At 42.6% G+C, this 11,872-nt stretch overlaps 1 protein-coding gene across 2 annotated transcripts in view; it reads right to left on the reverse strand.

Moving 5' to 3' along the window:
* Window positions 1-4,163: 4,163 nt before the first annotated feature.
* sall1a (spalt-like transcription factor 1a) overlaps window positions 4,164-11,872 on the reverse strand; it is a 12,311-nt gene continuing 4,602 nt past the window's right edge. For both annotated transcript variants that reach the window (XM_005912974.2, XM_042218397.1), the window contains 2 exons: window positions 6,894-10,297; window positions 4,164-5,807 (listed from right to left, as the gene is read on the reverse strand). In XM_005912974.2, the coding sequence (XP_005913036.1) occupies window positions 5,367-5,807; window positions 6,894-10,297 (3,845 nt within the window). In that variant the 3' untranslated portion in view covers window positions 4,164-5,366. The remainder of the gene's footprint in view (window positions 5,808-6,893; window positions 10,298-11,872) is intronic.

Genomic DNA, 11,872 nt, shown 5'->3' on the forward strand with positions numbered 1-11,872 from the left:
GTGGGGGCTTACGGCAGCACACAGGTGCCCTTTTCACTCCCAGGCCAAAAATGACAAATTCAATAAACTCAAGACATCTCTCCACTGCACCTATGGAATCAAACACACCTGACAGGCGGCTGAAGGGCTTCTTCCTAGTCTCTCTGACATCCCATCCTGACAACTTCTCAGTATCGATAACTTGTAGAATATCCGTCTTACTAGCATGCTTTCACACTGTGAGAAAAAAAAATAAGAATATGTGTCAGAGGTTGTGTGACTTGAGGTAAGACTGTGATGAGGAAACTGAATCTCTGAGATGACATTAACAGAGAGTGTCCCCTACTGTGTGTGTGTTTAAGCCCCAGAGCAGACAGACCTGGCTTGGGTTACCAGCCGTAATTCTGATGGTGAAAGGGCCACAATCAGCCTACTTAATCTCAAAGCTGTTCTTTAAACCCAAAGAAAGACGATCTGTCTCTATTCTACTGTACAAAATAAGCGAACATGTGATTCATCTTAAAATGGAAATGTACATGAAATTAAATTTGCCTTTAGGGGCAGGGAGGACAACCCGTGACTGCAGGTTTTTCTGTGATAACAAAAAAGGTACTTGTACTTCGTCAAAAGACCCTGTCTCATAAACCTACCCTGACCTCAAAGAACAAACCTAGACATCACATTTTAAGGAATTAGCATCACAATACCCTAAATGTCTCCCCTGTAGTAAAAGCCCAGTAAAATGGCCTTGCAATTTTAGTGGTGATGATAAACTGGGAGACGCAGATAGCAGGCTCACTGAGCGTGAGACAAACCCTTACTGTATGTTCATTAGCATCCGTGAAGGTTCCCATCTGACGAAGAGGGAAACGGAGTACAGTACTGAGGCCGTTCTGCAAGCATGAGTGTCTTATTAAAGAAAGGGCCAGGGAGCCTCAAATTTGGCGAGGCTGGTCCACGAAGAGCTCCCACCTGTTTGTCTGGGCGCTCCTTTGACACAATAGGTCATGAAATGCAATATGGGCCTGTGCCTCTCTTTCTCACAACACAAAAGGCAAGGAGTGGATGAACTGCAAGATAAATGACCTTGACATTTGGAAAGTCTCCAGATTTCTGCACTATAAAAATAAACCATGCAAAGAAAAACTCCAAAGCCTCATGAGCCCTGAGTAGAACTTACACATGGGCAGAAGTAAAAGAGCTGCCTTTCAGCGGATTAAAGTTTCTACTTAAACATCTTGATTGCTTCGCTAGCAGTGGCAGTGTAAAAAAGCAGTGGCAGAATGGAAAACCCAGAGCTAAAAAGTTGTGCTCCATGTTTGTACCTTCAATATGGAGGTGTTCCAAACAGCTGTGCACATGCTGCAGACAGCCTCCACTTTCCACAGGAAGTATGATGAGAACCACAGGAAGATAAAAACAGCCTGGAATGGCTTGAGGGAAATGACAACACAAATTAGACATTTACAAACATACCAGGAAACAGAAAAAACACCCTTTTGGGAAATTAGGGAGACAAACAGAAGCACATTAAACAGTCAGTGGCGTATTACTTATTAATGATTTAGATTTGCTTTTTTTTCATTTCTACATCAATATTTGTAGGTGAACATAGGGGTATGTTGTTATAGACGGTAGGCCTCTGAGCAGGTCAGTCACCTGAGTGACAGCATGGACAGGTGTGGAGGTGCATCCGGGGAGAGTGAACCGCGGCTGCCTTACTATTGTTCTCAGTGGGTCTTTGATCTCACGTAGGCCAGAACCTCAGTGGGGAGTCCAGGCTGGGCCCCAGGCTACGGTTTGTATCGACTCAGCAGGGCTGACAGCACAAAGCGGAAGTGGGTGTGGGCGGGTGGGGACTCCAGCTTCCTAAGATCGCCTATGTGCAGCTTCAACTTAGCCTGACCTACACACTGAAGGGCGGTTGAGGGTACAGGAAAGAGAAACAACAGCTATTAAACAGATTTCAGTCCAACCACAAATTAAGAGTCAAATATATATATTTTTTCTGACCTCTCATTTTACAATGAACGCATACATCAGATGATGCACAAAAACTTGCCATCAGCCATGGAGGTCATTCTTTTCTCTTCATGTTTTCCTGTTTTATCCACATTTATGTATTATGAAATAAAGATGTTTTCCAGGTAAAAATATAATTTCCATAATGACAACTGTGTTAAATATACACAAGTGTGCATGAAAAGATTTCTGACACAACCAGAAAACAAGTGAGTTTATTTTTGCAGTGTGACAGCTGTGCACACAGCCTTTACTTAAGCCAACCCTATAATGAACTTTCAAGTGTACAGTAAGTGGACAGGAGTGGCTTACAGCTAAAGAGAGTAATGTTTCTTTCCTGATGGTTCCCATCCTTGCCAGACTCTGCAGCAAAAAGTCATCAAGCCATTTAGCTTGAATAAGGAAAAATAAAAATAACCATGAAACTAAAATAAAAACAAAAACAAACATTAGATGTAAAATAAATCCAAATGTGTGTGTGTACATGACTTTGTGTCTAGCTGTAGAATGTGTGTTTACAGCATAATATTGTGTATATGTTCTCAGTAGCCTGAAAGCAAAGTCTCAATGTAGCGGCAGAGCAGTTGACTAGACTCACAGTAAATTGTGACAGTGAGCAGGGCAGACTGGGACAGCCCATCTTAGTCTTTAGCGATTGTGTTTCAGTGTGTTCGCCTGGCTCTCCCTGTGGTGCGGTGTGTTGTGGAGCAAAAAGCCACTGCTGGGAGCCACAGTGGAAGAGATCAATTGTACTCATTCCTGCCACCTGAGATTCAAGTGTTTCTGTAATACTGCACAGCTCAATCGATACTTAAGCAAGGAGCTGGGAACCAAGAGCACAGTCCATGCTTAGTGGTGGGATGACTCACACAGAGATAAAACATGTATTTACTCCTGTATATTTGTGCTCCCCAGCTGTGAGCAGTCTGCATGAAAAATAAGCCAAATGACTCATCAGGCCTTTATTTATTTATTTATTTATTGTGTTTCCATTATTTTATTATTCAAATATTTATAATTTTATGATTTAATTTTGCAGCACATATTTTAGTATTTATAATGTTATCATTTGGAAATTAATTTTTTTATGAAATCAATTAGATTATCATTTAGAATGTAATAATAATAATAATGATAATAATAATTTTCCTAAGTAGAAATACACCATATTTAAAATAGTACATGCAAACGAAGAATTTGTCATAATTAAGCAAGAATGTGGGAATGTTTTATTTTTCTTTTTGTTCTTTGAAGGAATCTCTCAGGAAGCCGATTTACTGCACAAACAGAGCTCAGGGGAACAGATGTGACTGTTAAAAAGAAAACAGGCACTGTGGGTAAGGATCATTTAGCTTCAACGTCTCGAAATCTAAAACGTAAATATTGGGGATTTCGGCTTTGTAAAGAGGAGGGGAGCGCGCCGAGGATGCTGGACAGAAATTAACAGATCCTGCATTGCAGGATGTGCAACGATGTGTTAAATTAAATGCAGCTGTTGAAATACAAAAGGGGAACATTTTTCACTTTGAATAAAAAATGCAACGCAAACGCCTTTAAAGTCGTCAACTGTATCCGGATAACCGAGCGATCGTCTTGACAACCTTCTTTGGAAAGCACTAACTAGCTCGTCGCTTTCTTAATACAAGTTCTATTTTCAACTGAAGACGAAGAAGAAGAAAAATAACGCCAACTGCGCATCGGACACCTCCTGCTTAACTATCTGCTCCGGACACACCATCCTTTTACCCGCTGCGACGCGCTTCTTTCTTTCTTTCTTTCTTTTTTTTTTAAACCCTTTGTAAATAAATTGCAGAAGGGGGCCTTTTCCTTTCCACGGATACGCTTTGAATTTATCCGATTCTGTGGAACAGTCATTAATTGGAGATCTGGAGAACTTGCTATAGAAACTACGATGTTCAAACAGTGTTCATTTTAAATTAAAGAGCAGGAAAACTCACACCATCAGCCCCCAAGCCTCCGTTTCTGTAGTTTGTGCACGGAAGTGTGGAGGCTGCACGTGAACACAAATTCTTTAAAAGAAACAAAAAGTTACTTATTTAATTTATTTTTTATTTCTGCTTTTTTCTTATGTATAGTTGTTAGTAAATGTAAAGAGACGGTATTTTTAAAATGAGGAAATAAAAGCACACAAACACACAATGTTTCTTTTGGAAAACTGATGTATTTGATTATTAGAGTAAAGAATTACAGTATCTTAGTTGTTAGTAGGTATTAAAGTGTAGAGAAACTGGACCCATAAAGATCTTCCAACTTTCCAAGAAAGTGCATGTAACAGTCCGAAGGTTGTCAAACCCGATATATATTTATACTTATAAAAACACTATCATTTTGTCCCCTGGCCGTGATGGACTTCTTGTGAGAGCTTTATGTACATTTTCTTGCAAGGGAGCTTGTATTTCCACATCTGAACATATTTACAGAAGCTTCAACACATAACTTTGCACTTGATGTCAGTGAGGATGCTGGGACATAGCAGCAATGTGGAAATCCAGCTCAGATACTAAAAGTGATCCTTCCAATTTGATTAGCTGTCTCAGTTCCAAAATCCAGGAAACAGGCCAGACTGAATGTTCCTCTATTTGTAACCGTCTTGCTCTCAACAACAATAAAATATGAGCAACAGAAGATAGAAGAAAAAAAATGGAAGTAAACAAAAAAGTAGAAAGTACAATACACAGAGACTGTAACGAGAAAACAAATTAACACTAAATAAACCCTTGAAATGTAGCAAACTTCAATGTTTTGTCTTCCTTAAATAAGATAAAGGTAAATAATAATCGGAAAGAAAGGAACTACAACATCATTTAGTCCCTTGCCTGAATTTCATTGTTTTGTCTTGATGAGGCGGGGTGGGGGGGATTCATGAACACACAGATGTTAGACCATCTACAGAAGATCAGTGTACATTATTTACAGCAAGTCTGTTCGCTTATTACAGGGCTAATGCATCACATGAACATAGACAGTTCAATTATAGCTACTACAGACAGAAAATAACTTAATGCCAAGGTAAGGTTATCTAACCAGATATTCTAAGTTTCAAAAGCACATTTTTAAAGCACCCATTGTGGCTTTAAAATAAACAAAACCTAATTGTTAATGCTTCCACTTGGTTTCAAGCAAGGTTATAATCACTAATAAATAAGCTCCTTAAAACTATAACATGTACATTGTACAAAAAAAGCAACTTGTCTTCACACTCATGTTCGTAAAGATTCAATGGCGAGCAAAGCAGTTCAGCTGATTTTATCCCTGTCTTGTTCTCTTCCTCTGTCTGTGTCTACATATGTGTACAGTATGCCTTTAGGCATCTTTATGTGTCTGTGCCCAGTTGAGGACATATACTAATTGGTGGCAATTTCTTTATTGTCCTCCATGAAGCGTGTGAACCGGAAGTGGGCCCCATTCTCTGTGTTGGCCATTTTCTCCAGACCAGCCAGAGCAGCATTGGGCTCCGTGTTGTGTAGCTTATCAAGGCTGCCTGTCAGGCCACCTATGGGAGAGCTGCCCCCATTTCCGACACCACCTGACATGGGTGGGATGCCTCCGTTCTGGATGACAGAGATTTCATTTGTCTTCATTGCGAGACCATTGGAGAAGGCCGCAGCATACTGATTCCAGAAACTGGTCGGGTCTCCGTTGCTTGCCCTTGATGCCATGTCCTTCTGGAAGATCTCGGGAAACTTGACTGGGTTGGTGCCAAGGAAGGCCATCGGGCCATCTACGGAGAGCCTGCGGCCACGTCTGGCAGGAGCGCTGTTCCACATGTGGGTGCCCATGTGAACCTACACAGACGGAGAGGGAGAAGAACAAAAGAGAGGAGGTGAGAGACAGAGCAATGAGCGGGATGAAAACTAGTGATGTTTACAAACTTGGCCACAAGAGCTGCACATGAGATGATGCAATGGAAAAAATAATAATAATGCTTGAGTGTGAATTAAAATAGCTTCACACCCTGAGTGCAGCAGATCAGTTAGCTGCCTATGCTATGAGAAGTACAAACACTGTGTAAACATCTTTTGGCAAGACTGATACATGCTGTTTAATCTGAACTTTAATTTGCTCATCTCACAAGGGGACCACACGGCTGAAGCAAAAATTGCACTGTCCAGTTTCATTGCCCCAGCCAGTATTACATGTGACATTTCACCTCTGCCCATACCCTTTCTAAGAACAAGACAACATTCTGCTTGGACATGTTTGAAACACTGCTCCAAAATAATTGTATTTTAATGTGGCTCATATACAATAGTTTACACAAAGTTTATGAGCCTTTTTTTAAATAAACCATACCACTGTGAGATATCGCTGTATGTCTAGTATCATCCAACAGCCTGAGCTTGATTCTTAAATCTTTTAGAAATAAAAAAAAAAACAAACAAACAAGAAAAAAACATATGCCCTTATTTCTCCACTAGGAATTGGAGATTGAGACATTCAAAAATAACTAACATAATTGTAAATTAAGGTCACATAATCCCCCAAAATCCTAAAGATCACTAAGCAGATCTTTTTCTTGATGATTTAAGCCTGTGACATTTTTTACAGAATCTGTTATGGAAAAATACAGACTCACTTAGCTCACAGTGATTATACCAGATAATTAATTATGTGCACTGGATCATTCTTAGCTGATCACATGCTGGAATTTCTCTCCAATAATTATATTACATGCATGATTCAGCTTTTCCATTTTTTTCCCTCTAAGAGCAGTTCCTTTCATTAATTATACCACATTACCACATCTTGATGCCTAATGCACTGACATGCCATATAAAATTAAATAGTAACCCTGAGACTCGTTTTTCATGAACATTCTCACGCACATACTTTTAGGAGGCCAATAGTTTGCTGGGTGTTTCGACATTTACCTTGAGGTTTCCTTTGGTGGTAAAAGCTCGGCCGCAGATGCTGCAGGCAAAGGGTTTCTCCCCTGTGTGGGTTCTCTCGTGGATCTGCAGAGCACTGGCGGAGGAGAAACACTTTGCGCAGGTATTGCAGAAGTGTTGCTTGGGAGTCCTGCGTGGTGGAGCAGTGGAAAGCACTGGGGATGTTGAGGCAGATGATGTGACCAAGCCAGGGGGTACCTCCTTGTTTTCCGGATGAAGGTTATGAAGGAAACCATTGACTTCTGGTTTGCTTAGAGAACCGACAGATAGAAGAGAAGGAGTTGGGCTGGAGGACAGGCTGGTATTTGATGGCTCAAATAGCTGTGAGGGCAAGTCTCGCATTTGATGTGTTAGCATATGCTGCTTGAGATTGCCCTTGGTGGAGAAACCCCTGTTACATGCCGTGCAAATAAATGGTCTTTCTTTGGTATGGCTTCGATAGTGAATGTCCAAGGCACTCTGACAAGCAAAGGTCTTCCCACAGATGTCACAGGATGTATTCTTGATGGTGCTACGCTCACGGAAGGGGAAAATCATGCCCAAAGGGTCTTTTGGTGAACTGACAGATGTCAGGTCCAGGGCTCCAAGGTTGGAGGGATGTGAGTGCAAGAGGCTTATACTGGTGGGGTCTGAAGATAAGGCCCTTTGGTGCCTTTCTTCGAGGCTCGGGGATTTGTGTGGTTGTGGCTGCATGCTAGTGGGTGATGGCGCCTGCATGGAGGAGGTAGATTCTGACACCGCTGGACTCCCGGCGCTTTGGCTTTCAACATCACCTCCCAGAGATGAGGAGTCATTGGTGAGACAGTCACCTTCAATTAAGCCATTTACAATAGCCTTCATCTGGATCACATTATGTTCCTGCATTTCATTATTATATTCTTGGCCATTCCTCTCTTGCCCTTCCTGGGTAGCCATTTCAGGGGGAGCTGGGGAGTTACATAGACTGTCATGGGAAGCATCAGCAGATCTGGGTGTATCTGGCACACTGCTGTCTGGACCCTCTTCCATTCCTTCAGTGTTGTCATCAGAAAAGTTGTCAAGATCATCAAAGTTTCTCTCTTCAAATGAGCCAGTATCAGAAGCCATGGACTCTGGATAACTCTCTGGCAGAGGGGTGTTGGGGATCTGCCCACCCATATGCATACGGATATGTTGCTGTAGAACGACAGCATTCGTGAACTTCTTCTGACAAATGGGACAGGAGTGTTGAACTCTAAGAGGAGGCATGGCCCTATGAACACTGTAGTGGGTTTTAAGATTTCCCTTGGTGGTAAATGCCCTGCCACAGATTTTACACTTGAAGGGCCGTTCCCCAGTGTGAGTGCGATAGTGCATTTTCAGTGCACTTTGGCAGCTCAGCACCCGGTGGCAAATGACACATTCATTTGGGTCTTTCACCTTTCTATCAATGTTCTCCACAAGTTGTTGTAACTTGGATGTCTCCGATCCCTGGAGAGGATCCAGAATGCCTACAAAAGGGAACTTAGCCTTGAACTGATCAGACATAAGGGGCATGAGTGGGTTGGTCATCATGGGTGGGCTGGTAGAAGTCGTATACTCTGCAATGCTTTCTGATGCACAACTCACATTTGTCATGAGACCCAAAGTCTTGCTGCCTTCGTCGGTTTTTCCATTTGAGGTAGGCAGTGTTGCACCTTCACCCTCTTCAGATACACCATCATTACTTTTAGCTGAAGGCTCAGTGGCACCTGAGTCACTCTTTGCAGTAACAGAAGGACTAGTTATGGCTATTGAATGATCTTCCTTTTTGATGAAATGTGGCAGGCTTGGCATGGTTGGTGGTAGCAGCATGCCGACTGATGATGTCAGAGTAGGCAAAACTGGTTTACTGTCAAGCCAGCTGGTCACAGGTTTCTCAGGTGGTATAGACATGCCGTATGGAATGCCAGTGCTTGTTGGTATGTTGTCTAAATGCTCAGGAACAGGGTAAGGGTTCATCTGGATATGAGGGTATTTTTCTTTATGACGCTGAAAATGCACCTTCAGGTTACCACGAGTGGAGAACCGGTTGCCACAGATATTACACTTGTAGGGTCTCTCACCAGTATGTGAGCGCAGGTGAATTTGCAAGGCACTGTCGCTCCCAAACACCTTGCCACAAAACCTGCACTTATGTTTGAAGAAAGCATCATCAGAGCTGCTCTTATGCTCAAATGAACTGACATTTGGCGGCTTGTCTTTTCTCTGCTGGGCCAAAGCTGCTAAAGAGTTGAGGTCCTCTACAGTGGTGCCAACACTGGACAGAGAACTGGAGAACATGGGATTTCCAGGTGGGGGTTGAGGTAGAAGGGGATTCACGGGCGAGCTTAACAAGCTACCTATTCCAAATGCTGGCGTCGATGACTTTGCTAGTGAGGAGCTGCTTAGTTGAGAATGAAGGCTACTCATATGAGTGGGCCTTTTGTCAGAGGATTGGGGATTGATTGTTGATGGCCCCAGTGTGGTAATGCTCTGAGATGTCTCACTGCTGCTTGGGTTGGACTGAGGTAGCTGTGCTGCTGCAGCCAGCTGCTTTATGCTGCTAATACTGGCCGACTGGCTGGCCAGGTTCTGTGCTAGGCCTGCGGCTGCCGCCAGCTGTTGAGAGAGATGTGAGCTGAGTGTGGTCAGGGGGCTGGCAGCTGGCCCCATTGTGCCGGGAGCAGAAGTTGGAGGTACCTGTATTTCTGGTGATTGGGAGGCTAGTAGCAGTATCTGATGGCGAATCTGTTCAATAAGCTGAAGCTGGTGGATCTGTTGCTGTTGCAGGGCTAAGAGCTGCTCCATTAGTGCTGGCACGGCCACCCTTGGTCCTCCAGTCGAACGGGCTTCTTGGGAGAATTGGGCCACAGCCACTTTGGTGCTCTGCAGATTTTCAATTATGACATTGCTGTTGATCATGGAGAAGTTCCCCAGTTCAGTTAGGTTACTGAGCTGAGGTAGTGAGGCAGAGATAGCTGAAGTACCTACTGCGGGGCCAGAGGTGCCTCTATCAGCATGGCTGCTGACTGTATTAATGGGGCTTCCGCTCTCTGTATGACTGCCGTCCTCTTCGTGACCACTGCTCATTCCGGAAACGTCCACGTCCATGGATTCGTCTTTTTCAAGAGTGTTAGGCTCCAAAAGGTCACTGCCCTCTGTTTGATCAGTGTTATTAGCTGTGTCATTCATCTGGTCATCGGGATTATGAGGAGGAGACCCAGGCGAGAAAGTTCCGACAGGGGAGGCAGGATTTTCATTCACTATCAGAACTAACTGATTCTTAGTGCAATTCTTCTGGTGTTCCTCAAGATCTGATAGTTCAAAGAACTCAGCACAACATCTGCTACAGACATGGGCGTCTGACTCCTTGCAGGGGGGGTCCTCGGAGCAAAGTTCTGTGTCCCCTGAAAAAGAGGAAACAGAGGATTAGCGATTAGAAATGTTTTGCAGCTGAAGAAGCAGATTTATCTTCTTGAATTCAATTGTTGTTAATCTTAAGTTAATCAGTTTTAACACCGATCCTTCTGATGTGTTCACAAAAAAAAGATTGAAAGGCAACAGTAAGCTGGCAGAAATGAGGAAAGACCTTATTCAATGTAGTGGCCTCTGAAACATGATAAGAGGGGATACAAAATCAATGGGAACTACTCAAATATTGGTTAAAAGTGATCTTTGAAGATGTACATCTGGGTTTCATCAGGCCAACCAAAGGTAATCATTTTCTCTAGATAATCCATCAAAATATAGAATAGAGTGAAGTCAGGATCATTGGGTCTTAATGAAATTTCATAGAAAAGCATTGATTTCCTATATTCCATGCCCTTCAAAGTCTACTTGTCCACTCGGTGCAAATCAAGCATTTGAAGGACTTATTAGACTTTCAATTTGCTGTCAACTTTGCTCATTTTCAGCCAACTACAGGCATCTTGGACAGGTTATCTATGTCACTAAACTAATTTGTATCCACTCAGCCTGCAATCACAGTGAGACAAGAACAACAGAGCCTGTGGCACCACATCTACTGCATATACACAAGAAAGCAAAAACAAAGAGGAAGAAATTCAAGAAAGAAGTTTAAGGTAAACAGTTACTCAGTTGATAACCAAAAAACATGAAACAAATCTGCCATCTACTACAAGAATAAAACTATTTATTATTCTTAAGACTTTTGTTTAAGTATTGTCCAATAAACCCAAAAGTTAAATCCAAGAAAGGACAGTTATCGGTGAATTCATTTAAGGAAAAAAAATGCCTGAAAGGGATTAAATAAATAAATAAATACTTGGTCAACGCTAAAGAGCAGTGTGGCATATGAGAACGCATGCATCACAAACTTGCCAAAACTAAGAAGGCAGACACACCAGTTCATAGAACAAGCATAACAGAAACTTCTCTTGTTACTTAGACAAAAATTCTAAAGTAACGACCACATTCCAAATGCGCACTGAAACAGGTTTTGAAATTTTCCATTTTAATAAACAGGACGAGTCAGGGAATGAAAAGGCAAGACGACACCCTGCCCCCAGAGCCACTGCTGTGCTCCAGACTTTCCTTATTCATTTCCCTCTTTGTCACACTAAAATCTCGCTATTTAGCATACAAGTTGATTTACAAATTGCATTTCTCTATGAATCCCTTTCATTGTGCCTCTGGCCCCTCAACACTTTCATCAGGGCCAAGAATTCATTTGCAAATGAAACCCAGAGAAGTGCAGCCCTGCCCCACAGAGAGACAGGATGCCTTCCCATTGTTCACACAGCATGGGAGCGGCGGGGATCGTCGGCACAGCCTGGCCCTGCTCATCTCAGTCGACTCAAAGCAGATCCTGTTTAATTCAGGGATTATCTCCCTCAATGTTTCTCCGCTCAGAGACATCAGATAACGCAAAGTTGCCATGACAGTAAACCCCGGCCCTCACACCACCAAACCATGCAAACAGGGAAGACTCAACTTTAATGATAACTTTTCATGTTAAATCC

Source organism: Haplochromis burtoni, unplaced genomic scaffold (assembly GCF_018398535.1).
Source record: "Haplochromis burtoni strain Fernald_Lab_line unplaced genomic scaffold, NCSU_Asbu1 Contig_2, whole genome shotgun sequence".
NCBI lineage: Eukaryota > Metazoa > Chordata > Actinopteri > Cichliformes > Cichlidae > Haplochromis > Haplochromis burtoni.